Source organism: Glycine soja, chromosome 18 (assembly GCF_004193775.1).
Source record: "Glycine soja cultivar W05 chromosome 18, ASM419377v2, whole genome shotgun sequence".
Lineage (NCBI taxonomy): Eukaryota > Viridiplantae > Streptophyta > Magnoliopsida > Fabales > Fabaceae > Glycine > Glycine soja.
In genome coordinates this window covers 51,474,457-51,501,554 of record NC_041019.1, presented here as the reverse complement: position 1 = coordinate 51,501,554, position 27,098 = coordinate 51,474,457, and the positions used below count along the sequence as shown (strand labels likewise).

General features: G+C 33.0%; 2 protein-coding genes and 1 long non-coding RNA gene across 3 annotated transcripts; 2 read left to right on the top strand and 1 right to left on the bottom strand.

The window, feature by feature from the left end:
- Positions 1-4,742: 4,742 nt before the first annotated feature.
- Positions 4,743-14,533, top strand: LOC114396622 (ALBINO3-like protein 2, chloroplastic). Its single transcript, XM_028358702.1, has 14 exons — positions 4,743-5,199; positions 5,322-5,428; positions 6,133-6,260; positions 8,202-8,273; positions 8,506-8,607; positions 9,543-9,602; positions 9,837-9,902; positions 12,396-12,443; positions 12,542-12,778; positions 12,878-12,933; positions 13,053-13,170; positions 13,363-13,452; positions 13,730-13,839; positions 14,216-14,533. Exons 1-14 carry the CDS (start codon positions 4,838-4,840, stop codon positions 14,364-14,366), a joined length of 1,707 nt encoding a protein of 568 aa, XP_028214503.1. The 5' UTR covers positions 4,743-4,837; the 3' UTR covers positions 14,367-14,533.
- Positions 14,534-17,749: 3,216 nt separating this feature from the next.
- LOC114397034 lies at positions 17,750-23,818 on the top strand. Its single transcript, XM_028359168.1, has 7 exons — positions 17,750-18,597; positions 19,923-20,014; positions 20,137-20,834; positions 21,341-21,411; positions 22,409-22,498; positions 22,616-22,869; positions 23,702-23,818. The coding sequence occupies exons 1-6, from the start codon at positions 18,229-18,231 to the stop codon at positions 22,853-22,855; spliced, it is 1,560 nt and encodes a 519-aa protein (XP_028214969.1). The 5' UTR covers positions 17,750-18,228; the 3' UTR covers positions 22,856-22,869; positions 23,702-23,818.
- Positions 23,819-26,373: 2,555 nt separating this feature from the next.
- LOC114394428 lies at positions 26,374-26,782 on the bottom strand. The gene is made up of 2 exons (XR_003662773.1): positions 26,723-26,782; positions 26,374-26,625 (listed from the first exon to the last, which is right to left on the bottom strand). It is a non-coding gene; the product is annotated as an uncharacterized LOC114394428 (long non-coding RNA).
- Between the last annotated feature and the right edge of the window lie 316 nt (positions 26,783-27,098).

Sequence of the window (27,098 nt, the reverse complement as noted above, 5' to 3'; positions counted from 1 at the left end):
CAATTGATTTATTTTATGTATATTTAATTTGTAACATCTTTTTAAAAACTAAAAATAAAGAATAAATTGAAACTCAAAACTGAAATTGATTTTTATTTTTAAAAATTTTGAAATTCAAAACGAGAAACCACCCCGAGCAGGACCTAAAATTTTATCAAATATTTGGAACGGTTTTATGCACCACAATAGTTTAGTTATTCGATAAATATTCATTTCAATCCTTGAAAGTGTCAGGCATTATCACTTCAGTTCCTAAAAGATAGAAAAATAATTTTTCGCCTTTCAATGTGTAAAAAGTGTGATAAAATGATCTTACCATTAACTCTCACGGGTTCTCCTAAGTGGCATTTTTGGTCTAAATTGTCATGAGAAATGTACATGTGTGTTTCTTAGTGAGTGGAATGAGTAAGATGAACTTATTTGTTAGCCAAAAGTCAATGAACTATTTTGTCACCTATGGAGATTTCTTCTATTTTTTCCTTCCCCCATTTTTTTACCATTGCAATCCTAGCTTCCCTCCCAATTTGTTTTTGAACACAATTCATGTTCTTCGCCTAGATGCTAGAAAATGATTTTCGTTGACCTGTAGATTGACCCACATGCTACAACCATTTTCCGCGACCAGATGGAGAACGAATGAAGGGGAAAACCCATAACCAAATTTGCCAAAGGTTTGATTAAAAAAAAGGAAAATAAAATGTAAAGGACAAACTACATTTGCACAACAATATGCTAGATCACTTTTTTTGGCAAATTCTTTTTCATTTTTGAACGAAAATCAAGTTCTAGTGTTGGACTTGCTTGAAATTGGTTTATCTTCAAAAACCCTCTATTGGTTTCAAAATCGTTGACCAATGAGCGAGCAATCAGGAGAAAATAAAAGAGGAACATGTTTGGTTTACACAACAATTTTGCGAAAGATTGTTTTTGCAATTACTCAAGTTTAAGCATGGGTTTTGCTCGAAATTGATTGATCTACAAGAGCACTCAATCAATTTTGCGAAAAAAGAATTCAATGGAGCAAAATCAAACGTAAAAGGAGAAAAATCCTTTTTAACCTTGTATGTTGAGAGTACTAAGTCAGTGTGTCAAAGGTACAATGGGCAAGTCACTTATTGATATGGTTGACCCAATATATATATAGAAAAAATTAAAATATATAATACACCTAACAAAATATGATCAATTCATATTTTTACTCTAAAATTAATTTCATTGTCACGATCAAACTATAAATATTATATAATCATTTATTACTATAAATAATTTTGTAGGTATTATTATTAAATAACTACAAAAAATTTTATTTTCCAAGACTGAATACAAAAGTTATTAGATGATCATAAATAAGTTTAGTGAAAATATATAAAACACATAAATATTACATCATATCATGATCAACATGGTAATAATTAGTTATTATATATTGTTATCAAAATAAAATAAATAATATTAAAAGAGCATATTATATGTCATGTAATAATTAGCTATTAACAATTTAACATATTATAGAAACTGAAAAAGAACTTCTTGATCAAGCCAATTTGGTCCGGATGATCGGGTTTCATCAAACCTAATCAAACCAAACTGGATCACTTGCATTTCCTATATTGCATCTTAATCGGACTACCCTAAACATCAGGTTCGATCCAATTGGTCAGACTAGTCCAATTTTAATAACTATGGTCACAAGCTTTCATGACCTCTTTGACATCACATTATACCTTGTGAACCACCCAAATGGAGGCATGTGATTTGCTACATAGATTTACTCATTCCTATTTGTCCATAACGCAATAAGTGCAACTCCAAATATAAGACACAATTCAGGCTCTAGAGGCTTAGGACTGGCTTAAGGCCCAAGCAGCCCAAACAAGGGCTTTAGGCCCCCATAAAAAAAGGCCCCAAATTATATCGTAAAATTATATTTGAAAATAAATTTTAATTAAAATATTATAAGTAACTATTAATCTTTTTATTGGTACCGTAAGTAATGAACAACAACTCTTCACCAATATCATAACTTTGTTTAGAAAAAAGAGATTAAATAGTTAATAGCTAAAGAAATCCAAAAAATTAATTTTAAATAAAACAATGATAATTTTAATAAACTATTTTATGAGTAAATAAAAGACTTCATTCTTAAATTTGTTTTCGGTCTCTCAAGTCCTAGAGACGTCATCCCTGTAGAGGCTCATTTGCTTGCAAATTATTAGTGAGTTGTTAATGCAAATTTTCATTAAAGAAATATTGGTGGATTTCGTTCTCCACCAAAGTGTACCAAATCTCTTTGGAATTCATTCTATTAGGGAACCTAAGAGGTTGGATCACTCGAGTGTCATGTTTATTACTTATTTGCACTTACTAATTTGTAAATAAGCAATTATAGGCCGGATTCAAAGAAAAAATGTTGTACCTATCAAAACTTTTTAAGCAATTATATGTATTCGTATATATCTACACACATTTTCAAGCTAAAGACTTTTGATAGACAAATCTTGTTGGGAAATCAACTCCTTGATACCACTGTTGGGTAATCAACGCTTCCACAAATAAAATTACTCACACCCTGAAACCGATTCAAAAAGTATTTTACTATCACAAAAATGATTACAAGATTGTAACTCACCCCAAATAGTGTATTACTCTACAAACCTGAATACCCCACTCAATAGTTACAAGAAATGATAACACTCTTACACAAAAATACTTTTCTCCCAACAAAGTCACTTTATTTCACAATCTATCTTCACACACACACTCTTTTCATGTGTTGTGTTTCTCCACTAATTCTCTATTCTATTTATAGTGAAAATTGTCACTCACTATAATAAACAAGTTCTCTAGGAAGTTGAAACAAAAACAACTTTCAATGTATTCATTCAATTAAATTTCATCTAGTAAAATACAATCTTCCACTTTGCATTTAAGTCACCTAAATTTTAGTGATAAAAATTCAATTCTCAATGTACATGCATCTTATCTTTTAGCTTAAACTTTACAAATATCTAGACATGTCATTATTTGTATTCTTCGCTTATTAGTAAGATCTCTCTAAACAAAATATTTGCAATATTTATCGAATTTCTCACATATGTTCCTAGCCTCCTAGGTAACCACATAGAGTGCACAAAATAGCTAAAAAGGGCTTGAATATTTGCTCTGGAAAGGAGGAGATAACCTGCCATAGAAAGGTGTCATGCTTAACCACTACTAATAATATTTTTGGATCAGATTCAATTTTTCCATAATCAATTCCAAAAAAAATTGAAAGTCAAAACAATAAAATAGTTTTTTTCACCATGATTTTAGTTCCAGAATCAATTCTGATAGTTATCCAACTATATTAAGTCTTTTGGAAGTCTTTTCAATGTTGCTACTAAAAGTGTTTCATTCTACTGTCTTGTTGAATTAAAATAACTCCAACAAGATGATTGCAAACATTCCACTTGACATTTTTAGAAAAACAAGACTTTGGTTTTTAAGGGATCAACTTAGTGGCCAAAACTCAAGCAAGACAAATTTAGACATGTTTTAATTATCTCCACTTGTTGCATGTTAGCTTCGACAAAAAGAATACAAACGAGGATGACAAATTTTGGGGCTACCTTTAGACAAGCTAAGTCTTCATCTTCCATACGCTTAACTGCCAATTGAATAACTTGTACTATTAAGGTTATATATCTTTGACAACTTATTTGATTGACAAAGGTTAGAAGCTAAGTAGTAAAATTCTTAAATTTTGGCACATGCCTCTACCCCCATTGGATTGGAGTTCAAGAACATACTTGTTTTTTTTTTTTTTTACTGATTGGGGAGTAATGAAGAATGTTTTTCTTATCATTTTAGATAATTCATCCATTCATTATGCAAGAACATTTGAAAAATCAACTAACATTACAAAATCGGTTTATTTCATAATCTTTTTTTATTTCTTTTTGTGCTTCTTAATAATATATTATGAATGATAGTTTTTGAAAATTCAGAAAAAGATAGTTTTTGAAATATTAATAAATAAGTAAATCAAATTAATTAATTTTTAATATTCAAAGTTTAATATTTTTAGTTATTTTAATAAAAATGTCTATAACTTATTAGTAAAATATAATCCTGCTACATTTTTTAAAATGATTTTTTTGAATTAAATATATTTTCAGTCTTTGTAAATTTAAAAATATTCACTTTTTATTTTTTACAAATAGATTAAGTTCTTTTGTTTTCTCATTTTTAGAAATGTTTTAGGTGTAATTTTTTATTTCACAAAAAGTCACCTTCTTTTGGTTTCTTATTTATGAAAATATGGACAAACATGACATAGTTTTGTAAGAGAAACACCAATAATACACTTTCAATATATTCTTTTGAATTCAATTGTTGTTATTTACTAAAATTTATCAGAATTTACAAAAATTGTGACTTTTGATTTCTTATTTAATGAGTTTCATTAATAATTTAATAGTTTTTAAAATAAATTTTAACTAATAAAAAATTTAAAATAACCGTAATAAAAATATACATTGTTAACACTTCTCACTTTATTATGAAATTTTTTTTAAGACTAAAAATAAACAATACCTCATTTGTATGACTAAAAACATGCTTAATTTATTTTAATATTTTTCTGAAGTGTATATATTTTAAAAAAGAACAAATATAGAAAGGGAAAAAATAATACAGTGAAAAAATTAAATATTATCTTAAGAATTAAAATTTTAAAAACATTGATAATTCAATTAAACTGTTAACATTTTTTCCGTACTTTCTCCGAATTCAATTTTCAAGCAAGCCAAGCTACACTTCGGCCCTCGTACGGTGCTTCCTTCCGTTTCCGCCGCCGATGGCGACTGCGGCGGCGCTCTTTTCTCGCCTCTGCCGCGCGCGGCCGTCCTCCTCCCTCTCCCTCCTCTCTCCTCCACGTGTCCTCTCCTCTCCTCTCCCTCCTCCGCTTCCCGCTCCCGCATCACCTCACTCTCCAACCCTCGCCTTTCTCGACGCGTTCCGCTCACGCGCTTTCTCCTCTCACATTTCGGACAATCGAGAACCGGAGCTGAACTCGTTCGGTGTCGACTCACCGCTTAACTCGGAGCTTCTGAAAGTGATTGCTGATACTAGTGGCGGCGGCGAAGACGACGCCGTTTTTCCCGTTCGCGCCGCGATTTCGATGCTCGAGTCGTTTCACGATCTTTCTGGATTTCCGTGGTAAGCTAATAGGTCTACTCTTTCTTGCTGCTAATGCTACTAATTACTATAACGCTTGTTTATCAGTTCAATTTTTCGATTCCGAACCGAACGTTCGTGTTAATCCAGTAATTGAATTTCAGGTGGTTAACTATAATTTCATCTACTTTGGCTCTCAGAATTGTTGTTCTTTGTCCTCTGATTTTATCACTTCACAAGCTTAAAACCATTGGAGAGTTTTTTCCTAAATGTGAGTATCATGTGCTTTACTCGATTTAGTTCATAGCATCTCTTTCGGTAATATGTTTTATTTGGATTGTGTTACTAATATTCAATTTTAATTGGAAGCAAAATTTAATAACTTAATGAATTGGTTCCGCTAGGTTGATTCATTTGAATCTGGTTTGCAAGTTATGATGCAGCTGCTGCTGATTATTATCGCTTTTTAAATATATTTTTTTCTTGTATAATGCTGTTTGTGTTTCAAATGTTTATTTAGGATTAGGTTATGAGTACTTTGTTAGTGCTGATTGTTCTCATTGGATTGTTGTTCACTTGTTAGCTTGGTATAAGTTACAGTCATGTAACATTATTTTCCAATCTGGCTTAGGTTGCTGTTATTTAATTGTGTTTTTTCCTCACTTCTGTTGCATTGGATCGTGTTTCAACCTAGCTTTCAGTACCACTGTGTGCAAATGTTGTGTAATAGAAATATAGATTAGATTGTGTTTTTGAGCATGCATGCACACAAGCCTCTTTGTTTCGGCATCATTTCGTTTTTTGTGTATATGACTATTCTTTATCTTTAAAGCGTTTTTTGTTCCTTTTTTTGTGATTAGAAAATGGGACTGGATACTTCCTTTTCACCTTACCCCATACAAGAAATCTTTTTTCTTTTGTTCCATTTCTAGTTCATCTACTTAAATTGTTATTGATATTTTTCAATTCTTAAAGTGCCTCCTCCATTCCCACCGCCTTTCTCAGGAAAGAGTTATATTCGTCAGTTTCTATTCTTCCAGAAGAAGAGAAAAGCAATTGGATGTCCCTCTTATGTGTGGCCGCTGGTACCATTCATTGTACAGGTGAGATATCTAGTTCTTCATGGGAAACATTGCTGATGAATCCTACGGCAATGTATTTTCCTTCTTCTTCTTCCCAAATTATCTTTACTAATAACATCACAGCCAAAAGCAACCTCCAAGCTAAGCTGTTGTTGTGATGAGGATGAAAGAAATTTCCAGGTTATGTGATGTAGTGTCAGTAGAAATGCAATGTTTGCTAATTAAAGAATGTCTAAAATCTGAAAAAGAAAAGACAACAGCAACTCCTCCTGAACAGAATATATAGTGTTCAATTGAAATTTTTTTTGTTGATGACTTACGACAGAGATTATGTTGCTGCATTGCCATTTTAAAAAAGTTATGGAATATGGAGTGATATGGCCATTAGGGTGCTGCTAGTTATTGCTTACTATTTCTAAAGACTGTGCAATACCTTATGATGTACCTTTACAACTTAAACCAAAGAAAATTAGTAACTGAATTCAAGCATTCCAACAAAACTTTTGATGGTTCTTTTGTTATATTTGAGCCTGTCTTCACCTTCCTAAATATTAGAGGGAGCATCCATGAGCTGGTTGGAAGCTGAAACCTCTGTCAAAGAGGTTCATTTGATCTGAAAGAAATTATGTTTCGTAATTAGAGGAGTGCTAGAAACACACTCTCCAACACATTCTTTCAAACACACTCCCTCTAGTTGGGTAAAATTTATTGTAAACAATAAAATCAGGAGAGAATCATTAAATATAATGTGGGACCCCGGCCCACAATTTTGTCATTTTCAATAAATTTCAACCAATAAGAGTGTGTTCCTAACATTTCTCTTCATAATCAATGTCTTGACTGAATTGCTTATCTATTAGCTTTTATTTTGTGGTAAGTAAATAAAAAATCTTAGGTGGAGGGGATAAAGTTGCCCCATTCCATGGTCATGCCATGCCAAACTTGAGCAGAAGCTTACAGATGACCTACCAATAAACTACCACTAGGAGCCCCGGACCATTACTGGGATGCATTTTTATCTTACTTGTTGAGCCTACTCTCATTGGCAACTGTTAATTGACTATTGTATCCAAGGAAATTATTTTCCTTTCATTTCACTCAATTAGGGTTTATTACGATGGAACAGAGAACAAAAAGGGTACGGGAACAGATGGAAAGAGAAAAACTCATAGATAAGGTAGCAGCAGGGGTGGTCAACCACTTCAAGTCTGAAATGGAAACATTGTGGGGCTGACCATCAAAGTGGAGTATGAAAACATAATATTGTCAAAAAGATTCAATGGTGAAGAGACAATCTTAAAACTGTATTCTGCTCCAGCCTAGTGCACCAAATAATTGCATAAACTTCACACTTACTAAATTTTGGCCTCCTTCCTGTTAGTGTTAACGGAGTTCAGAACATTATAGCAAGGGTGAGAACACAGCAGAAGCAATGACAGACACAGGGGAGAACACACTAAGCAAGAAGGCAACAACAACAGGGGTGCAATTAGAAAGCAGGAACAAAAGAGCAATTACAAGGCCCACATACCTTAAAGATTTCGTGTGATGCAAACTGGGGCACCAAATCGGATAGAGTGATGCTGGTAGTATAGCAGGGAGACAAGCACAACAAATTCCTGATATTCTCTGTACACAAAAGGACAAATTCTGTTAGTGAGAAAATCAGTATAAATAATACTATGTAATAATTCAGCATCATCAATGAAATATCAGCTTTTCTCTCTACTTACCTTTTCCCTTGGAGGTCCCTGGTTCCTCGAAAAACAGTGCTCACAATTCTTCTATCAATTTGTCATTTGGAATGTTGATGTTGTAAAGAAAGTTGTAGAAACTAATTTGATTTTTGATAATCAGGAATCAGGATAAGCCAGATAAGGAAGAAAAAAGTAATATGGTCATAATGCTGCTTCACAAAAGTTTCATCATAATTTTGACTTTTGGTCTATTATTTTTCTCCAGGTTCCGTGCTTTTTCTTGTGGATGATTAGCATAAGGAAGATGTCACTGGATGGTCACCCTGGTTTTGATTGTGTAATGCACTAACTTAATAAAATGCTGTTTGGACATTGTGTATGTGCTTTATGTATCTTCATATTTTGTGAGCATAATTTTCATAATTACGTTTTAATATCAATTCAATGTTTTCAATATGCCTAAAACCTCATAATTTCAACAGTAGTCTTGAGTGTTGACAGGTACAAGCGTCATATGCATACAGACACTCACTGTTGCTGAAGATTTAAACTTGTTAAATATGTCGCAGGGCGGTGCTTTATGGTTCCAGAATTTAACAGAACTCTCTCATGGTTATTCAGGGTTCATCTTCCCTTTTCTGATTGCTGGTTTGCACTACGTCACTGTTCAGGTAATGGAGTACTGAATCATATACATGAGGGATATAACCTTAAAAATATAGTGCTACTTATCTTTTGTTGTCTTACCCCCATATTCATGTTCACGTGCATTAAAGTCATTCTTATGAAGGCGATTTTTTTTTTTTTTAAATGAATCGGAGTCTGTCATTCTGTTGTGGCAGCAACCCTCTTCATAAGGGTTGGATGTAGTTGAGCCAAGCCAAGTGTTTAACAAGATATTTTAGCCTAGTTGATATAATAAAGGTAGAATTGCCAAAACCAAAATAGCTGGCAAAGTTGATGGATCCAAAAGCAATTGGTTAACGGCAAGTGATTAATCAAGTCGTAATCTGATATCTATTATTGGTCTACTGGCTCTATTATTCTGCCTATAATAAGGAATCAAACTTCGTATTAGTTTTTATCTCATACATTAAACAAGCTACATTGCTTGGCTTAATGGTGCTATCAATACATAATGTTTTCTATTTTCACTTTTAATTACAAAAAAGGCTACCATGTTTTCATTTTATTGTTTATCTCATACATTAAACAAGCTACATTGCTTGGTTTAATGGTGCTATCAATACATAATGTTTTCTATTTTCACTTTTAATTACAAAAAAGGCCACCATGTTTTCATTTTATTGTCTTCACTGTTTTCTGTAAAACTTTTGTAAAATGAAAACAAGGTGACAACTTTGTAATTAAAAGTGAAACGGATAATGGAAACAGAAAACATTTTTTAAAACTAAACAGTTCTTAATATTTCATGTGCTATAAATGGCCAGATCATAGTTTGATGTATAGTTGGATGGATTTCCTGCTTTTGTTTGGGATTTGTTTAGCTTATGCTATTGTACCTTAATTCTCTTTTTCATTTTGCAAGGGGCAAGGACTAGCCAGTCATAGAATGTGTACTAATTCGTATTTATTGATTTATCAGATATCCTTTAGGAAACCTTTGGTTGCAGAAACACGGGATATTTTTGACTTATTAGCCAAAGTGAGTATAACTTCTTCAGTACTTCTAATCTATTACTATTGTATTGCTCTTGGGCAAAACTGGAGTTTATGCTTGATTTTGTAGTTATACATTTTCTGTGATATGAATCTACTAATTTCATTTTACTGTTTAAGAATGTTGTTTATATGTTGTGATATAAGGGAATTTATTCTATTCATCAATTTAGAATACAGTAGTTCTACCATTAAGTGAGAGATGCCTTTGTTGCTGCAGTTTTATAAGCAATACTTGGACTTTCTAACGATACCTATAGCTATCACGGGTTTTTGCATTCCTCAGGTAACTTTAGTCCTTACATGTTTTGTGTTGTTAGTATGTTAATGTTGGATAACATTTTTTTCCTCTTACTATGGCATTTTTATACTGGTTGAAACTTGAGATTTTGGTCAAAGTGCACTTTCTCTTTAAACTCTCTTTTCAGTTGATAGGTGACATCTTTTATGATGTATTCTGACAATTTACAATTCTAGACCATACAAAAGAGATGGTTATTCATGGATTCAAAGACTTCGGTTCTAATAAAAAAAATAGGAGTCACTACATATTTTTATGAATAAAATTGCACTTTGGAACTATCTTCTTTCTAAATGACCTGACATGCTGACACGCAAGAAATCTGTAGACACTGAGGTGTGGTTGAAGAAGATTAAGGAGACCTAGGGCTTTATTTTTTTAATATAAGCTACAATTTCTTTACAATCTATCAGATACTATTGCCATTTCTTCTTTTTTTTTTTTTTGCTCAGCAAAATTAAATATATTATAGATGAGTACCAGAGGTACTAAAATATACAGATTTAGAGCCATATTACAAGTAGTTTTGGACAGACAATGATACAGTAGCTGAAATATCCCAAAAACTACTCAAATAAGACTTGGAGCTATACTCTAAACCTATGATGCTGTCCTAAGAAAAGCATCTTTGAGATTTGAAGACCATTGATTGAAATGTAGAGAGAAATCTTTTTCAAAACATCTGAGCCATGTCCATAAAATAAACACTGCATCATCCATTAATTTATGAGCGTCAAAATTAGCATTGGAGAAAATGATGCTGTTCCTATGCTTCCAAATCGAGTAAGTGAGAGCGAACCACCACCACTGCCATCTTTTTCCCTGCAGCCCTACGGAAGCTCCAAAGATATGCTGACTAAAATGCTGATCCGGCTGATAAGGGAAAACACCCATCATATTTACCCAAGACTGTGATTCCCACCATAGAGGACTAACTTTACTGCAGTGGAAAAATAAGTGACTTGCAGTCTCTTCCACAGATCTGCATAAGGGGCACAAGTACTCTTGTAACTCAACCCGCTTCTTTCTCAAATTGGCTTTAGTTGGCAGTTTGTCTTGAATCAACCTCCACGCGAAGATAGCCACTTTCAATGGGACCCTAAGCTTCCATAATTCCTTGAACTTTCCATCCTGCTCTTCTCCCACTGTGACATGATGTAATGCCTTATATGCACTCTTAGTCGAATAACAGCCACTAGGCTCTGCTGCCCATTTCCATTGGTCACTTAATTCCGGCCTGATTGTGAACCCTTCCAGCTGTTGGAGAAAAGCTACCGCCATATCTATCTCGCTATCAAACAAAGGTCTCCTCCACTTAAGACTCCATTCCCACCCACCTTCTTTCGCAGCACCTATTTGATGGATGAAATGATGTTTTTGAGCTGATATGGTATACAATCTAGGATATTTATCAGCCAAGCAGTTGTCTCCGCCTATCCACCTATCCTCCCAAAACTTAAACTTGTCCCCACATCCGACCCTCCACAATATCAACCTATTCAGCTGTTGACCTTGATTCATGCTTTGATTTACTATCTTTAGATCCCTCCACCATGATGATTCAGTACTAGCCCTCGAAGCTCCATCAAGACTCCTCCATCCTCCATACTTCGATTCAAGGACTCTAGCCCAAGTCTCCTCCTGATTCTGAAACATCTCCCATTTCCATTTTCCTAATAATGATGTGTTGAACGAGATGATATCCTTGACTCCCAACCCACCTTGTTCCTTTGGCAAACACACCTTTTCCCACTTGATCCAAGGGATCTTATTTTGATCAGCTGCACCACCCCATAAGAAGTTCCTTTGTAATCTGGTTATCTTGCTAATCACCTGCCTAGGGACCCTGAAAAAAGATAGAAAATAAATTGGAATAGATGTTAGCACTGAATTTATGAGAATCACTCTCCCCCCAAAAGACAAGTGTCTCTGTTTCCATCCTGCCAGTTTTCTCTCACACTTATTGATTAAAGGTTCCCACATCTGACATCTTCTAGGATTAGCACCAATAGGTATGCCAAGATATGTGAAAGGAAAAGACATCAATCCACAGTTGAGATAACTGGATGCACCATAAGTCCACTGCTCAGGCACCCCAAAGGCCCCACAACTTGAATCTGAATATCTGATTAGCGAAACAACTTGAATCAGCTCAACTATATTAGTAAATAGAGTTAACTTTCAGCAACATTTAAGTCTAGTGGTGCATTATCATATTTTGAAACCAAAGGTGCAGGTTGTGGTCACAGTTTCTGAACTCACATTTGTAGGTTAATTTCCCTGGTCAAAGAAAAGGGGGAACTTTCAGTTATAATTTTTTCTAATAATGTTCTACAAGATTAGTATATTGTCACTTCACTACTACATTCCCTATTGCATGTCCCATTATTCAATCCAACTGTATTTTATGGTAAACATATTCCATCTCTTCTTGTCATGAAGGTTGTAGTAATATTATACTCTAATATACTCTTTCAGGGCAGCCAGCTCTATTGGGTTACCAATAGTTCATTAACCCTCATTCAGGTAAGTAGGAAAACCTTGTGCATTTTTAGGTTATTTTAGTTTGGACCATATTGTACTATAACTCTTAAAGTTGATCCAACAAACAATAAACTTTGCAGCAAATAACCCTTAGACATCCTGCTGTCCTTGCAAAGTTGGGGTTACTAGACAATAGTCAAAAGGGAGCTTCTGAGCAAATTGCTGCTTCTAAAACAGCTCCTTCACCAGGGTTACAAGATAATATTCCAACAGCAGCTACCAAGGAAACTGTTTCGCCTGAAAAAAATCCTCTGGATTCACCTGAAAAGTGGCATAGAATACCTATAGAGGAGATGTCCCCTAAAGAACTGGTTACTGTGAGTGAATAAGAACATTAGAATATATGACGTGTGATATATCATTAAAATCAAATTGGCTCTTAGAATGTGATTAATTAATGGTTTGATTGTTTACAGCTTGCAGTCCCATTTTTAAACAGTGATGATAAAGAAAGTGCAATTCCTTTACTAAAGTAAGTTGTCCTTTTTAGTTTGTTCAGAGTGAGGGAGAAAAATTGGAAAGGAGACGCTTTGCTATATTTTTAAGCTTTATCTCTGGTTGATGGTACATTACATTTAATTCCATCTACAGACTAGCCCTTGATAAGGACCCTGACTATGTACGAGCTTTAGTTTTGATGGGACGGGTTCTATTGCTGAAACATGTAAATGATGAAGCTAATGAGTACTTTGAGCGTGCAATATCAAAAGTATGAATCATACTTGCAAAAATGTTGTTTTTGATTTGTTTTGCTGGTTTATCTATGTCAAGTATTTGCAGTTGTCTGTGAATTATGATCTGTTGCATTGCTCTTTTTCATTTGTTTCTATCAGAAAATTCTTGTCTTATTTCACTTGGTTTGTGCTGTCAACCCCTAATTATTTTCTGATTTTTTCATTAGCTTTCTCTTGCTGGACATTCAGCTGATGCGGAAGAAGTTGATCTTTTGATTCTTTCATCCCAGTGGGCTGGAATTGCCTGCGAACGGCAGGTGAAACACATTGTTCTCTGAGAAAACTTTTGTCAACAGGTTTTTGGATATATGGTTAAAGAAGGCTTGAATATGCATTTGACAGAGGGAATCTTTAGATACCTTGTGAGTCGAATGCATGTCTTGCATGGCCAAACCTGATACATTATCTTGTTACCTGAAAGATAATTGCACCTCTTTTCCTAACGGCAGGCAATATGAATGACAATTTTAGAAGTTGTAGATGTTCAATAGGATTTGCTATGATTTTCATTTTCTTCAATTTGCCGTATGGCAGGGAAAGAGGGCCGAAGGACGGGCACACTTTGAAAGAGTAGCAAATATGCAGGAGCCAGAAGATCCTACTAGCAAAGGCTATTATTTTGATGGGTTACTGTTGCTTGCCAGGTACAATTTATTAGCTAAATTTAGGGACTGCCTGAATAAGCTTCTTTAAAAGTACTTCTAAGAGAAGAAAGTAAGAAGAAAATAATGATATGAGTTTTTTATAAGTCAAAATGAACTCTCCATTAGCTAATTTGTAAAAGTTTTCTCATATAACTTCTTTAAAAATGAGAAGACATATACAAATTAGTTAATGGTTAACAAATGGAAAGCTCATTTTAGTTTATGGAAAAACTTGTTTCATTATTTTTTTCTTATTTTTTTCTCCTTGAAGAGCTTCTAGAGAAACTTATCCAAACAGGTTCTTAGTGTTGAAATTCCCCCTTCAAACACAGCTATTTCTATCTTGCTCATTGGATTGGATTGGTTGGATATGCAGCACTCTATTTGATGCAGGTCAAAAGGCCGAAGCTGCGAAGTACCTACGTCTTGTTGTTGCTTATAAACCTGGTTATAAAAAATTCTTGGAACAGTGTGAAAAAGATGATGATTTTACAAGTGATCTTGCCCGTAGTAGGAGAGACCTCTAATTTCAAATTTTACTTCGGATGTGTGTATTTATTAAATGTCAAAACAATAAAGTTTTGCCTATAATTTGGCATGTTTGGTTTACAATTTTGAATTAATGTTTTGATTACTCTTCAGCTCAGATTTCAGCAATATTTTATAGAAGATTGTTTCATTATTGAAAGAACAATACATCATTAGTCCTAATCCTTATAATTTTAGTCCTTGAATTTAAACATTAGCGTGTTGACTAAATAAAACAGTAAATACTCTTATAACTTCATCAAATATAATACTACTAGATTTGCTAAGTTCATCAATTTGATAGAACATGTTTAAATTTAAGGCATTAATTTTAATGCAATGTGTTATATACAACCAACAAATTAGATAATGATTTTTAAAGTGATTGTTTACGATTTTTAATAATATAATAACATAATGAGAAGTATTAACAACATTCTTCCTAAAACACTCCTAATAACTTTTTATTCTTGATTAAAATTTGTTGGTAGACGTTATAATTTTATGAGTAGAATTTAATAAAACTGTGATTTTTAATAAATTTTAATTAAGTGTGCTAGAGAGTTTATTACTAATTTATGGTATGGTTGATCGACAATATAAATATCTTACACTACTAATTTATGATATGATTGAGCAAATAAAAAATATATATATATATTCAAAAGAGAAAAAAATGAAAAATAAAATAAAATAATCGACATATCTAATAAAATTGAGGAAGAAGGAATGCATGGAGCATGATATTGAGATTGAAAGAGCCAGGAAGGAAACTCTTTATTAAGATTTTGTTTCATTGTGAAAGAAAGAATAAGTGGTTAGAAAAGAGCAAACAAAGATGACAAAAATGAGTTGGATTAGTTGGGTTGGCTCAAACTCACCCGTTAAAATGTAGGGTTTAAATTTAAAATTTTGAGCTTAAATTAAATGTGAGTACTTTTAGTCCATTTAGTTATAGCTCAGTGCAGACTTAGCCTTGCAAAATCTTGTAAACATTGGAATTCATTTTAGAGTGTTGTTAGGTGCACTCAACATTACTGCTGATGCACACAGCACTAACTACAAAAAGACAGAAATATCCCTTACGGATCAAATTGATCCGTAAGTTAATTTTTAAGACTTACGGATCAACTTGATCCGTAAGTCTTTTACGGATCAACTTGATCCATAAGGAGAGAAATTAGTAGGGGTAGTTTTGTCATTTTCAAAGAATGCTGAGTGCATCTAGCAACACTCTTCATTTTAGAGTTTTGAATTGAATTTAGACTTTTTTTGGCCCGCTTGTTATAGCTCGCAATCCCCATTAGTCTAACTCAATATGTGAGGTAACTCGTTTTCCACTAGTAAGAACAAGTGAGATTGACTTTTTATATATGTGTCGTTAAGTGATAAATGAGAAATTCATGAAAAATTAGAATCATTATCATGTAATAATACACTTTAAATGATCCCTCTAGAAGAATCGTATTATAATAATCTATATTTTTCTAGTTACTTCTTTCTCTCATACAAATCTATTTACGAATCCTTCAAGCTAAAGCCAATAATGCTCTTCATTACTAAAGTGCAGCAATAATTTATGACTTTCGTTCATCACTAATTAGTGAATATGTATAAAGTTTGATTGTACTAAAAGTTAATTTTATTAGATAACGTGTTAGAGGAGTTTATTTTTGTGTTCCTTTCAAAAGGAATATCTGAGCAAAATAAACAACAAAAAAATTAAGTTAAGTCACAACTAAAAAATAGAAGATAAAATTGATAAAATTAGTCAATATTTATGTGAATAGTAATAAAAAATGGATTTTTAAATTTGATAGTTTCAAAATGAAATTTGCAAATAGACAATTACTATTTTTTTAAAAGATTATATTAGCACCCTATAACTTAAAGATAAATAAAGTTGTATCTTCTATACACGTGCTTCCTAAAAAATAAGCTATAATTTTCATGATTGCTTATATATTCTTACGTATTTTTTAAAACTTAGATAAGGTGTATTAACCGTTATAACTTTGATTTTTTTTAAATACATTCAAATATATAATTTTTTAATATATTCTTTCTTAAAACAAGTGTGTATTAAATTAACAAGCCTCTTTTAAAATATATAGACTACAAAACTTATACATATCAATTTAAATTTCGTTTTATCTTGCAAAATGAAAATTAAAATTTTTATGCATAATATAAATCTTTATCATAATATATATTATATTTTTATTATATATTTTAGTATATATATTATGCTTTGTATTGAATTCTTGTATTGTTATTGTATTTTATTAGAATACAATGATATATTTATTATTATTATTTTTTGACAGAATAATATCTTTTTATTATTATTATCATTAGTATTACAATAATAATACGTGTCACTTTCCTATAATTTATAAATCGTGGTAAGCGGCGGCTAATAAACACATAGAGCATGATATTCCTATTGCATATACCAAAAACTAGTGGAGAGGAGACATGTGTTCCGGAACAAACAATGATTGCTTTGAAGAAAAATACAAAAATAAGAAGAATTTATAAATATTTTTAAAATTAAGTGTTAATTTTTTTATATTATCAATTAATTAAAAATGATAGTAACCAATATAATTTTTATAATAATTATAATAAAATGAATAAATTTATTATATACTAATATTTTTAGACTGTACATTGCACTAAATAAATATTTATTTTATATAATATCATTCAATTAAAACTAATTCTCGATTATAGCTTTACAAAGCTTTAAAGAATTTAAATTAAAGATTAACATAAAATTCTGAGGCAAAATTCTAATTCAAACGTGAGAATAACATTAAAAGTTGTCGAAAAGTTACATCAAACTTTTATAAAACAAAAAGGAATTAATGGTATGTGGATATTGATATTAATATTAAAATTTTATATGATCATAATACATAAAAATATTATTTTATGTTTTTTAACTTTTATTTTGATCTTTTGACTTTTTTATACCTACAACAAAAATAGGTCTTGGTTTTGAGATTAATCATGAGCAAAACAATTGAGTATTTGTTTATTTTAATTATAAACAATTCTTAATAAATATTTTCATACAAAATTTTATTAATTAAGTGGTTGGACATAAGTTATTAACATGCTTATGTTAATATTGAATGTTCGGATATACAAAAATAATTTATTTATTACATTTTACTTTTCAGTCGTACTTTTGAATTAATCAAGAATCTATTTTTTTTATGAATCAGAATGTTAAAAAAATATAAAATTCAATATATTTATAATGTTACTTTGAACTAAAAAAAAATCATTATTCAACGGGAAAGTTTTTCTTCTTCTTCCCTACCAAACGTAGCAAAATTTTTTTGGGGTACATAGCATTAATGTAATCGCGTCCCTCTTATTTCCTTTTCAGAAAGATAGATACTACAAAAATACAAAATTTTAACTCATCCTTAAAATTAAAACCACAAACGAATACAAAGCACACATGATTACCACAGCAAGAACAACAAAACCACGTTACAAAACAAAACCCAGCTAAAAAGCATCCAACTCAATCATCAAAATAATCAATTCTTTTCTTCTCTCTTCAGTTCTCTCTTCCCTCAGCACAAACATCCCATAGCCACTGCTTAACCACGAAGAAACCAAGACAACAAAACACACTTTCCCCCCTGTTCTGCTCTGTTCTGTCCTGTTCTTTCCACGCTGTTCTTCACCGTTTCAACAAAAACATGATCCACCCCATTTCATGTTTCCTCTTCCTACCCTCAAATTCTCCATAAAGTTCATCTCTTTTCAATCCATTCTCAACTGGGTCACTCACAATTCCAAAGGGTGTCACATCGTTAGATCTCAAATTCTTCAGCTCCAATGGCGTCGTGCCCCGCGAATTCCTTCAACTTCAACACCACCCTCTGCGCGTGCACCCCCGGTCACGTGCTACAGCACGTGAGGAACACGTGCGTGCTCTACGAGGGGAATTCCACAATCCTCACCGATTCTGGCGTTGACTACTACGCGCTGAGCTTCCCCGAGACGCTCTTCGCGTTCGACACCATCAAGAAGTTCACGCAGTCGCAGGCGGTGTTCTTGGAAGTCACGCTCGTGATGCTTCTCTCGTGGCTTCTGTTCTGCGTGTTTCTGAGGTGCACGAAGCTGGGTGATGGGAGGAATGTTTGGTTCAAGATCAGGTGGTGGATCAGTAGGTTGGATATTTGCTTTGCCACAAGGCACTGGCTGGTTAGTTTTTTTGGCTTTTTTATATATATATACGGAGTATCCACTAGCTTTGCCGTGACTAATCTTCATAGTAGCCACCTTTAGTGGGGTTCTTCCCTCACAATAAGGTTTTTCAATCCGCAAGGCTTGAATCAGATGCCTTACTTAAGAAGAAGTCCAATACCACTCGGGCCAATGACTTATGTTTTGTTTAGTTGTGTTTTTTTTGGTTTCGTGAATTGTGGTGAAGGTTTAGCTTCACAAATCAATTTCATCTCTGAGTTTGTCTTTTTATTCAAGGATAAAATTTAAATGTAGTTGTTTAGATATTTTTGGTGTTGTTTTCTAATATACCGGCATTTAATGCAATTCTTAATTAAAATTGGGTCCTCGATTTCTTAGGCATCCAAAATTTAACGAAATTTGCTCTCACTTAATTGTTGATGTGTAACTAATATGGAAAACATTTCACATATTAGAATATTCTTAAAAAACAATATAGAATTCTAATATATTGAAACACGTAAATACTAATATGGATTTTATTAGAATTTTGCAGTATTTATGTGTAATGTTTTTCATGTCATTGATCAGTTTATTTGTCAACCTGTCAATTAAAGAGATGATTGATGTCAGTAAATTCTGTTAAATTTTAGATGTCAAACTAATGGTGGATCCAATTTTAACATCTGGTAAAAGTTAGGGACTAAAATCCTTAGTTAGAAGTATGGGACCGAAATTTCACAAATGTAAAATGAGACCAAAATTGTATTTCAGCCTAAAGTATGCCAAATTTAAATGTGGATTAGTGAGGTGAATCTCTAATGCTGATTGAATGACAACCTCAAAATCACATATGTTTTAGCCATTTTTAAATATCATTTATTGTGTATAAAGAAGGTCTGTTATGTTATGGTTAAGTATAACCTTGATTGGTGTCATGATGAACAGAACAGATAAAGAAAATTGAGTCCTTTGCCTTGCCTGATATTTTTCTTAATTATGCATGTTTGTTATGGTTGAAAACTTGAAATTTGGTTGGATTTACGTTTTCTTCTAAGTTGCCTGCATGGCAAAAATGCTTTGGTTTGATTCATGTGTAGGACTAACAATGTTTGGTTCAACACTCAACAGTTATGATTGCTTGTGGCTGTTCCTGAAGAATCAGCATTGCAACATAGGCATGCTCTCACAGTCATCTGATTGTTATCTGTTGTTTTAGTGCCATAAGCTATTATCCTTCTCATGCCATTTTGTTCTACTCATCAGAGACACTTAAAACAATTGGCATATACTTATTGACTTATGAAAAATGCTTGATTGGTTCCATTTTTTTTCCCTTGTAGGATGATCAGAAAGTGGTCACTAAACGCAAAACAGAACTTGGTGGAGCTTTCTCCATGGCAAGTTGGATACTATTTATTGGTTTATTTGCCGTGTAAGTCTCCTTTGCCTTATGTCGCCTTATTGTTAGGATATTTAATGAAGATCTTTTATTTTTGTCTTATTTCCCCGTTTCTCTGTGTCATGTATCTTTGGTTTGACTCAACCTTTCACCAGGTTGCTGTACCAGATCATATCAAAGAGATCAATTGAGGTGCACAATGTCAGAGCAACAAATGGACCGGAATTAGCCTCTTTTATCAATGACATGGAGTTCAATATAACAACTGTATCTAGTATGAGCTGTGCAAATCTACGTAATCTGGGTAATATAGTTACGGGGAATCCTGGCTTCATTGACCAAAGAGTTGTTCCTCTCTCGACTTTAGCAAACTACTCTTGTTACAACTCAAGCATGGGACCAACTATAGCACTCAAGTGTAAAAACTGCAAGGTCATCTATGATCACATGTACATTTCATGGCAGTTTGTTGATCTCCCCAATAGTCCTGCCATTGCTGTTGGTTTTGAGTTTAGACTCACTTCAATGGATATTGCTAAGAAACATGTGAGTTTCGTTAGTGGAACACTAAAGAATGGGAGTGATTTTGATGATAGCCCGGTTACATTCAGAGGGAATCAATCGAATATTGTGAAATTCAATTTGTTCCCTCGAATATATCATAATTTACATGAGCTAAAGCTCATACAGCCTTTATTTCACGAGTTCATCCCAGGTTCAGTTTTGCGTGATACTAATGAGCTTCGAGCATCCCTTGAAAGTTCTACTGATGGACTAGTCAACACTACATTGTTTATCAATTTTCTCTCTGATTATGTTGTGGAAATTGATAAACAGAATATTTTGGGTCCTGGTAAGTATTTTTTGTGCATGTTGTATATACAAGCTATCTGTATACAATTATTGTAGAAAGTTATATTTAGTTAGTTCTAGACTTTCTTTCTCTTCCTCTTTGCAGTACTCAAGTTGCCTTTTTGTCATGTAATATTGTTGTTTTCTTCATAACTTCATTGTGAGCTACCTTCTTCCATTCCTTAGTGTCATAGTGTCATTTGTTGTCCTTCTAACTTCATCCATTCACAAACTAGACACTATCAGCCAGCTTCTTCACCGTCAAGTTTAACCATTGGATCCTTAAATATCTAATTCCTTTCATTCTATATCTCAATTTCTAAAATGAGAATAACCTATATCTACAATCTGAATTGTTAAATTATCAATTTGTTAAACTAATAAGTTCTATGATTTGTACAGGTCTAGGCCTAATCAATAGTCATATCTTTGCTAACCCATTTATGGCAATATCTGTTGTTGCTTCATACTATTTGTAATTCCATCCTTTTTTGTTTTCATTTGCAGTGAGCTTCCTTGCGGACCTTGGTGGCTTGTATTGTATTAGCATAGGCATCTTTTTCTACCTGTTGATACAGGTATACTTCCTTCATACAGACTGTATGCTGTACAGTGGTTTAGGTTAGGAGTCTAGTAGGACTTGATCTTTTTATGTAGTAGAGCTAGGCTGTGACCCAGGATTATATATTCAAGTATTCAACAACATAACATCAGTATTGGAAACTACCAGTTCTTGATATACATTAGTGCTTGTAATTTTTAATTCATTGGTATGTATGGTTGTTAGAATTGCACATTTCTGTGCAATTCAGCAATACTGTGATTTGAATCATGTGATGACTTGCAAACAACTTTGAACCATGTAGTCATGCATGAATTAGTGTGATTCTGTACCACCGATATGAGTCATATTTTTTTTTGTCTGATTTTCTTTCACCAATTCTCATAAAAAATAAATTGAAAAGTCAAATAAACTTAAATTGTTGGATGAAAAAGGAACTGGAGTTCTACAAAGTGTATTCTATTTGATTATTCCATTTCTTTGTTTGATTCTTCTGAAACAGTGACTTCACACAGCTAATTACTCACTCTATGCTTCCTATTTGGTTCTTTTGTCGCTTTGTTTTCATTCTCCTAAAAAAAAGCTTCACATGGTCAACTCACTTTATGTACACCTTATTTGACTGTATCATTGCTTTGTGTTTGCTCTGACTTATGACATATAGCTTAAATTTTGTACCGAGACTTCATGCTTAAGTTGTTCTGATTCTTAGTTTAAAATTATTACATTGAGAACATAGTTATTTTGTGCCTGCCTATTTGCTAGAAGAAGAGATGCAATGCATATTCTAATTAGAGAGCATAGTTATTTTCTTCTTATGTGAATTTTTTTTTGTAGGAGTTTACTTTTTGCAATTCACATTATTTTCTTGTAAGACTGCACATTCTATATATATATTTCTAGCAATGAATCATTGATATTTGATCGTTATGGATTCTAATTGCCTGTAGCCTGATTAAATCATAGCTTCTTCATAGTTATATTCCATATTGTCCTAACCTATTGAATTACAGTGCGAGTATAGGATAAAGAAGCTCAGAAATGAAGATAGCATTATGCGCAGAATTAGAAATCGGCGTAAAGCTCAAGAACATTGGGACAAAGTAATTTATTTGCCAACTTATTCAAACATCTTTTATATTTCACATTAATTTCCTTTAGCTCAATTTTATCTTTCTTCACCGTTGAGTTGTATTACTGATATTTCCTCTTTTAATCAGCTGAGGAAATATGTAATGTACACCTACGGCTGTCCTACAATAGACAACAACTACAATAGCACTGGAAAGGAAACAGATTGTGGTGGATGTATGTTGCATTCAGTTCGTGGTAGTGGTTCATCACGTAAACGAAGGCTGAAAAGCAGAAAAGATTCTATAAGTTTGTACCAGAAACCTAGCTTACCTGATAACAAGGTAAAGCTTTTCATTATTGATCTCGCCTGCATTTGGGAAGTTTAACACCATTGTTATTGGTGAGTGTCTAAAAGTCCACTTTCCAGAAGTGATCAAGTGAACCTGGATTGTGTTTTTCCCGTTTCCTCTCTTATTTCTATTTAGAATAAATGACCAGTTGCTGCACTTTTGACTCTACATTTGGCAAACCAATACAATCTTCCTACCATTTAAGACATGTTGGCTAATTGAAAGATTTTACCTGCCAAAAATATTATATCTTGGCCTCTTTGTGGCTGCCAAAGTAATTAGTTGCCATAAATAACTGCTTGCAATATGTCCACGGTAAAGTCTAGGAACCATCTAGGTCCATGAATGGCTTGAAGGTAGCACATTTCTTGATATCTTATAAATATTTAGTTGTTTTACCTTTTGTTTTGTCCTTTTGTTGGGTTGCACTAAGATTATGGGGTATCCCTCTCTTCCTTGTTTCTTTTTGCTGTTACTCCCAAGTCCTAAGGACTATAGTGGCTAGAGTACTATACTAGTTGCTTTATGTAATATATTTATGTAGGGAATGTAACATATGTAAGGATTGCTTACCATGAGATGAGAGGAGTTAATCTTTCTCGTTGCCCTTGGATTTTAGTAATCAAGATTGGACCTTTTAAAAAGTCACATTGCTGTTTAAAATGTCATAAATTATGGTTTAGATTCAGACTAATGTACTGTTTTCACTAGTATCCAATTGTCAAATTATGTTCCTCTTATCTCATCTCATGACAAGACTCCTCTCATTTCACGTGTCATCTATGTATGTAGTTAACATTATTGGCTTGTAGCTAGTTTTTCTATTAAAAAAAGGGTTTGGACCTAAGCATTTTTAAATATCTTTCATTGTTTGTATTCCAGTCAGCGAGCTGCAGGCCGCTTGGATCCACAAATGATTCCAAATTGAATTCTGAGAATATGGCAAAGCAGCAGAATGCTGTTTCATGCTTGGATTCCCCTCAGTCTCAAGAATCTTCTATTATTGATGATAAATTCATTCCTCCTCCACCTTCACTAGGTACAAATTAATTTGAGTTCATACCAGCTTACTGATTAATAATTATTAGTATACTTTTACATGATATATTGACCACCATACTTATTAGATGATACATGATACCCTTAAAAGGTTCTACTTGTTAGTTGTTAGCGAATACATGACAACATGACATACTTAACGGAACATCGTTTTTTTTTGTTACTTTGCTAAGCTTCAAAAAATTGAAACCAAGTCTTAGATCCACTTTCTCACCATCATAAATGTCTTCCATGGCTATGCGCGGCTAAGTGCTGCATCCGTTGTTTATGAAGCTCGTTTCTACATTGTTTGAATAACTGCTACTTAATGATTTAGCATAACTTCTTGATTTCTAAGTTGTGAAAATTGTTTGTTAGTGCTTTTGCTACTTCTCATATGCATTAACTTGTATGCAAATGCAATGCAGAAATTAAGGGTGGCTCTGAAATGGACTTGTCCGATATTCAGAAGATCTAAAAAATTTGTACGAGTATAATGTCATGCTAAGGGACAAATTATTAGCTGCACAATCACTGCTCAATTCTTCCTCAACTAGGCACACTTCTTCAGTAAACTCTTCAGTAAATAACAAGGAAACTTAGGTATCTTTGCAAACAGGAGCCTTTATCAGTGCACCTTACTCAGATTGTTCCATGGTTTTTACAAGCATGGATGTTCCACAATGGAAGTTGATTCTTGATTGAAAACTGACCAAACGGAACAAAAGATTGGGAAATCTTTGCAAAATACAAATTCAAGAATGTGCTGTATGGACCTCTCTACTACTCCTGGCCAGATATTCCTTCCTACATTTAAAGCTGCTAAGTGTGGACTAAGCATTGTGATCCACATTTGTGTGAGAAAAGGGATTTTGGTTCTTTCATGTTGATTTTCGGTGACAATATTCATTTCACATAACCTTGTACAGCCATTGATTTGTTTTGTGCACACTGCACAGTAGAGTAGCATCCAACGTGTTCTTACAGGCATTACTGTTGTGAATGAATAGTCCTTCAGAACGTAATCTCTCTCTCTCTCTCTCTCTCTCTCTAGAGATGACAAAAAAATTCATACACATGGATACTTATAGGTAAAACTCGTTAGGGTTAGACTTGGATATCTTAATAGGAACTTGTGAGTAAAAATTATTTTCATATTAATGGAGTGGGGGTCGGGTAATAAGGTACCTGTGCTCATACTTAAATGCTTCTAATTATATATAAAATAAAGTTTGAAATTAAAATACAAAAACTAAAACATGTTTCAAAATTTGTTTTGAAAATTGAGGCATCAGAGATTATTTAAGTATAAATATGTTTTAAAATTATTTATGTATTACTTGTTTTTGAAATTTTTATAGTTTAACAAATATTTCATATAATTTGTAGATACTCGATGAATATTCATGTGAGTATCATGATGAGTATGAAATGGATTTTCATCCCATGAAGTGATGGGAGATATTACTCACTCATTCATATACTATTGCCATCCCTAGATACAACCTATGGCATCCAAAAAAGAATGTTCCCTTTACTGGTTTGGAATAGACAGATAGTCACAGCTGTTTGTAGGGTCATCAAAGATTCAAAATGACATTGAGATTTGAGTGATAATAACGTTTATTTCAATGACATAGGGGCTTGGGTGGGTATATTTTAATTCCTATGTTGTCAGCATTAGCTTCTAAATTGGGCATGACTCTTCCTCCTTGGTTATTAGTGGAAGCATTTTGCTTCACTTGTGTTTGTACTTTCCCCCTTATATTTTACAAGTAAATGATGAAATCATAGAGCATCTCTGCATTTAGTCCTTGGTGTTTTGTCAAGAGTGACGCTGCATCCTTGGTTCATAAGTTTGGAAAATAACGTCTTGACTGTAGTGATTTTGAGCATAAGTAATGTTATGTCAGCCCTTTCAATGATCGTGACACTTGTACCCTTTCTACTTGACTACACTTAACCTACACCTACCTACCAACCATAATTCAGGTTAAGAATTTTAAAATCACATGAATAAAAACACCCGATCTGACCATATATGATCCAGTTGACATGAGCAAGCTCATTTTTAAGAAGAAAAAAGATTATTTATCAACCAATTAGTATGGACATGACCTAAACCAGAATAAATATTAATATTTGAAGAAAACGAATACATTTAAAAAAAAAAATGAAAGGCAATTTTTCAATGAAAAATACTAACCAAAAACACTCTTTCCTTTGGATAAAATTCATCTAGATCCAACTAAATATATGACTTTTTTTTCCAAGATCATGAGTGTTCTACATGGGAGATATTCCATTTCGAGCTAGATAAGATTATTATAAGCGGCAAAACTCTCCTTCTAAGTATTTAACACAACTGCATATTCAAGCCTCGAACTTGAGACATTTGGTCAAGATGTAACAAACTCACATTAGTTGATTCCCATGCTTGGTGGTAAATGACTTTTATTCCCAAATTAGCGCATAAATTTTATTAGAGAATGCTCAACTAACATTGCGCACTCATAAAGGGTATAATTGTGACTTATCTGTTTTGTACTCAAATACCGGGATATTTGTATTGCAGTAATCATAATAGGCAATTGTGGACACAAAATGCATCATACAATTTATTTGGTCCATTGTCACTGAGCCACAGTATAACTTTAGGGGGAAGATTACAAAGTACAAACTTGGGAAAGTCCTCTCATTCCTTCCATAGCTTCAGGACAACATTGCCTTCTCCAACAGCTCCTGCAATTCCCCCTTCTGATATGCATCTGTAGCCACACAAAAAGTGAGAGGAGGGCAAGTATTTTCAAGAAATCTAGTGATGGCAATGATATGGTATTACGATCTAATGTAAAAAAGATAAACCTGATAACTGATTCTGATGCAGTCAATTATAACAGCAATGTAAACAGATGACAGATGGGGGTACCTATTTGAAAGGAACTTTTTTCCCAGCTATTACAAATTGATTGCTAGGAAGGAATTAAGGTACATATATGTAAAAATAATCTAATAAATAAAGATTAATGTGCAGTGTACTCTAGCATTTTGTAGGTATCATTTTGGCAATAGCTGTTTATAAAATAGTGTCTCTGTTATCGAATAATACAATCTTTCATCATGTTACATTTAAATCAATCAGGTCAGCTCTGGCATTTTTATTTTTTATTTAAATAACCAATCAAAATGACTCTTTCTTTTTAGGTTCAAGCTAGTGAACTTTCATCTCCAAAAATGCGAA

Bases quoted from the DNA above. Each gene is read 5' to 3' on its own strand.
- LOC114397034 (XM_028359168.1), top strand. From the start codon at position 18,229: ATGGCGTCGTGCCCCGCGAATTCCTTCAACTTCAACACCACCCTCTGC. The intron at 18,598-19,922 runs GTTAGTTTTTTT...TTTCCCTTGTAG, and splicing joins TTGCCACAAGGCACTGGCTG to GATGATCAGAAAGTGGTCAC. The intron at 21,412-22,408 runs GTATACTTCCTT...ATTGAATTACAG, and splicing joins TTTTCTACCTGTTGATACAG to TGCGAGTATAGGATAAAGAA.
- LOC114396622 (XM_028358702.1), top strand. From the start codon at position 4,838: ATGGCGACTGCGGCGGCGCTCTTTTCTCGCCTCTGCCGCGCGCGGCCG. The intron at 6,261-8,201 runs GTGAGATATCTA...ATTTTTCTCCAG, and splicing joins TGGTACCATTCATTGTACAG to GTTCCGTGCTTTTTCTTGTG. The intron at 13,840-14,215 runs GTACAATTTATT...TTGGATATGCAG, and splicing joins GGGTTACTGTTGCTTGCCAG to CACTCTATTTGATGCAGGTC.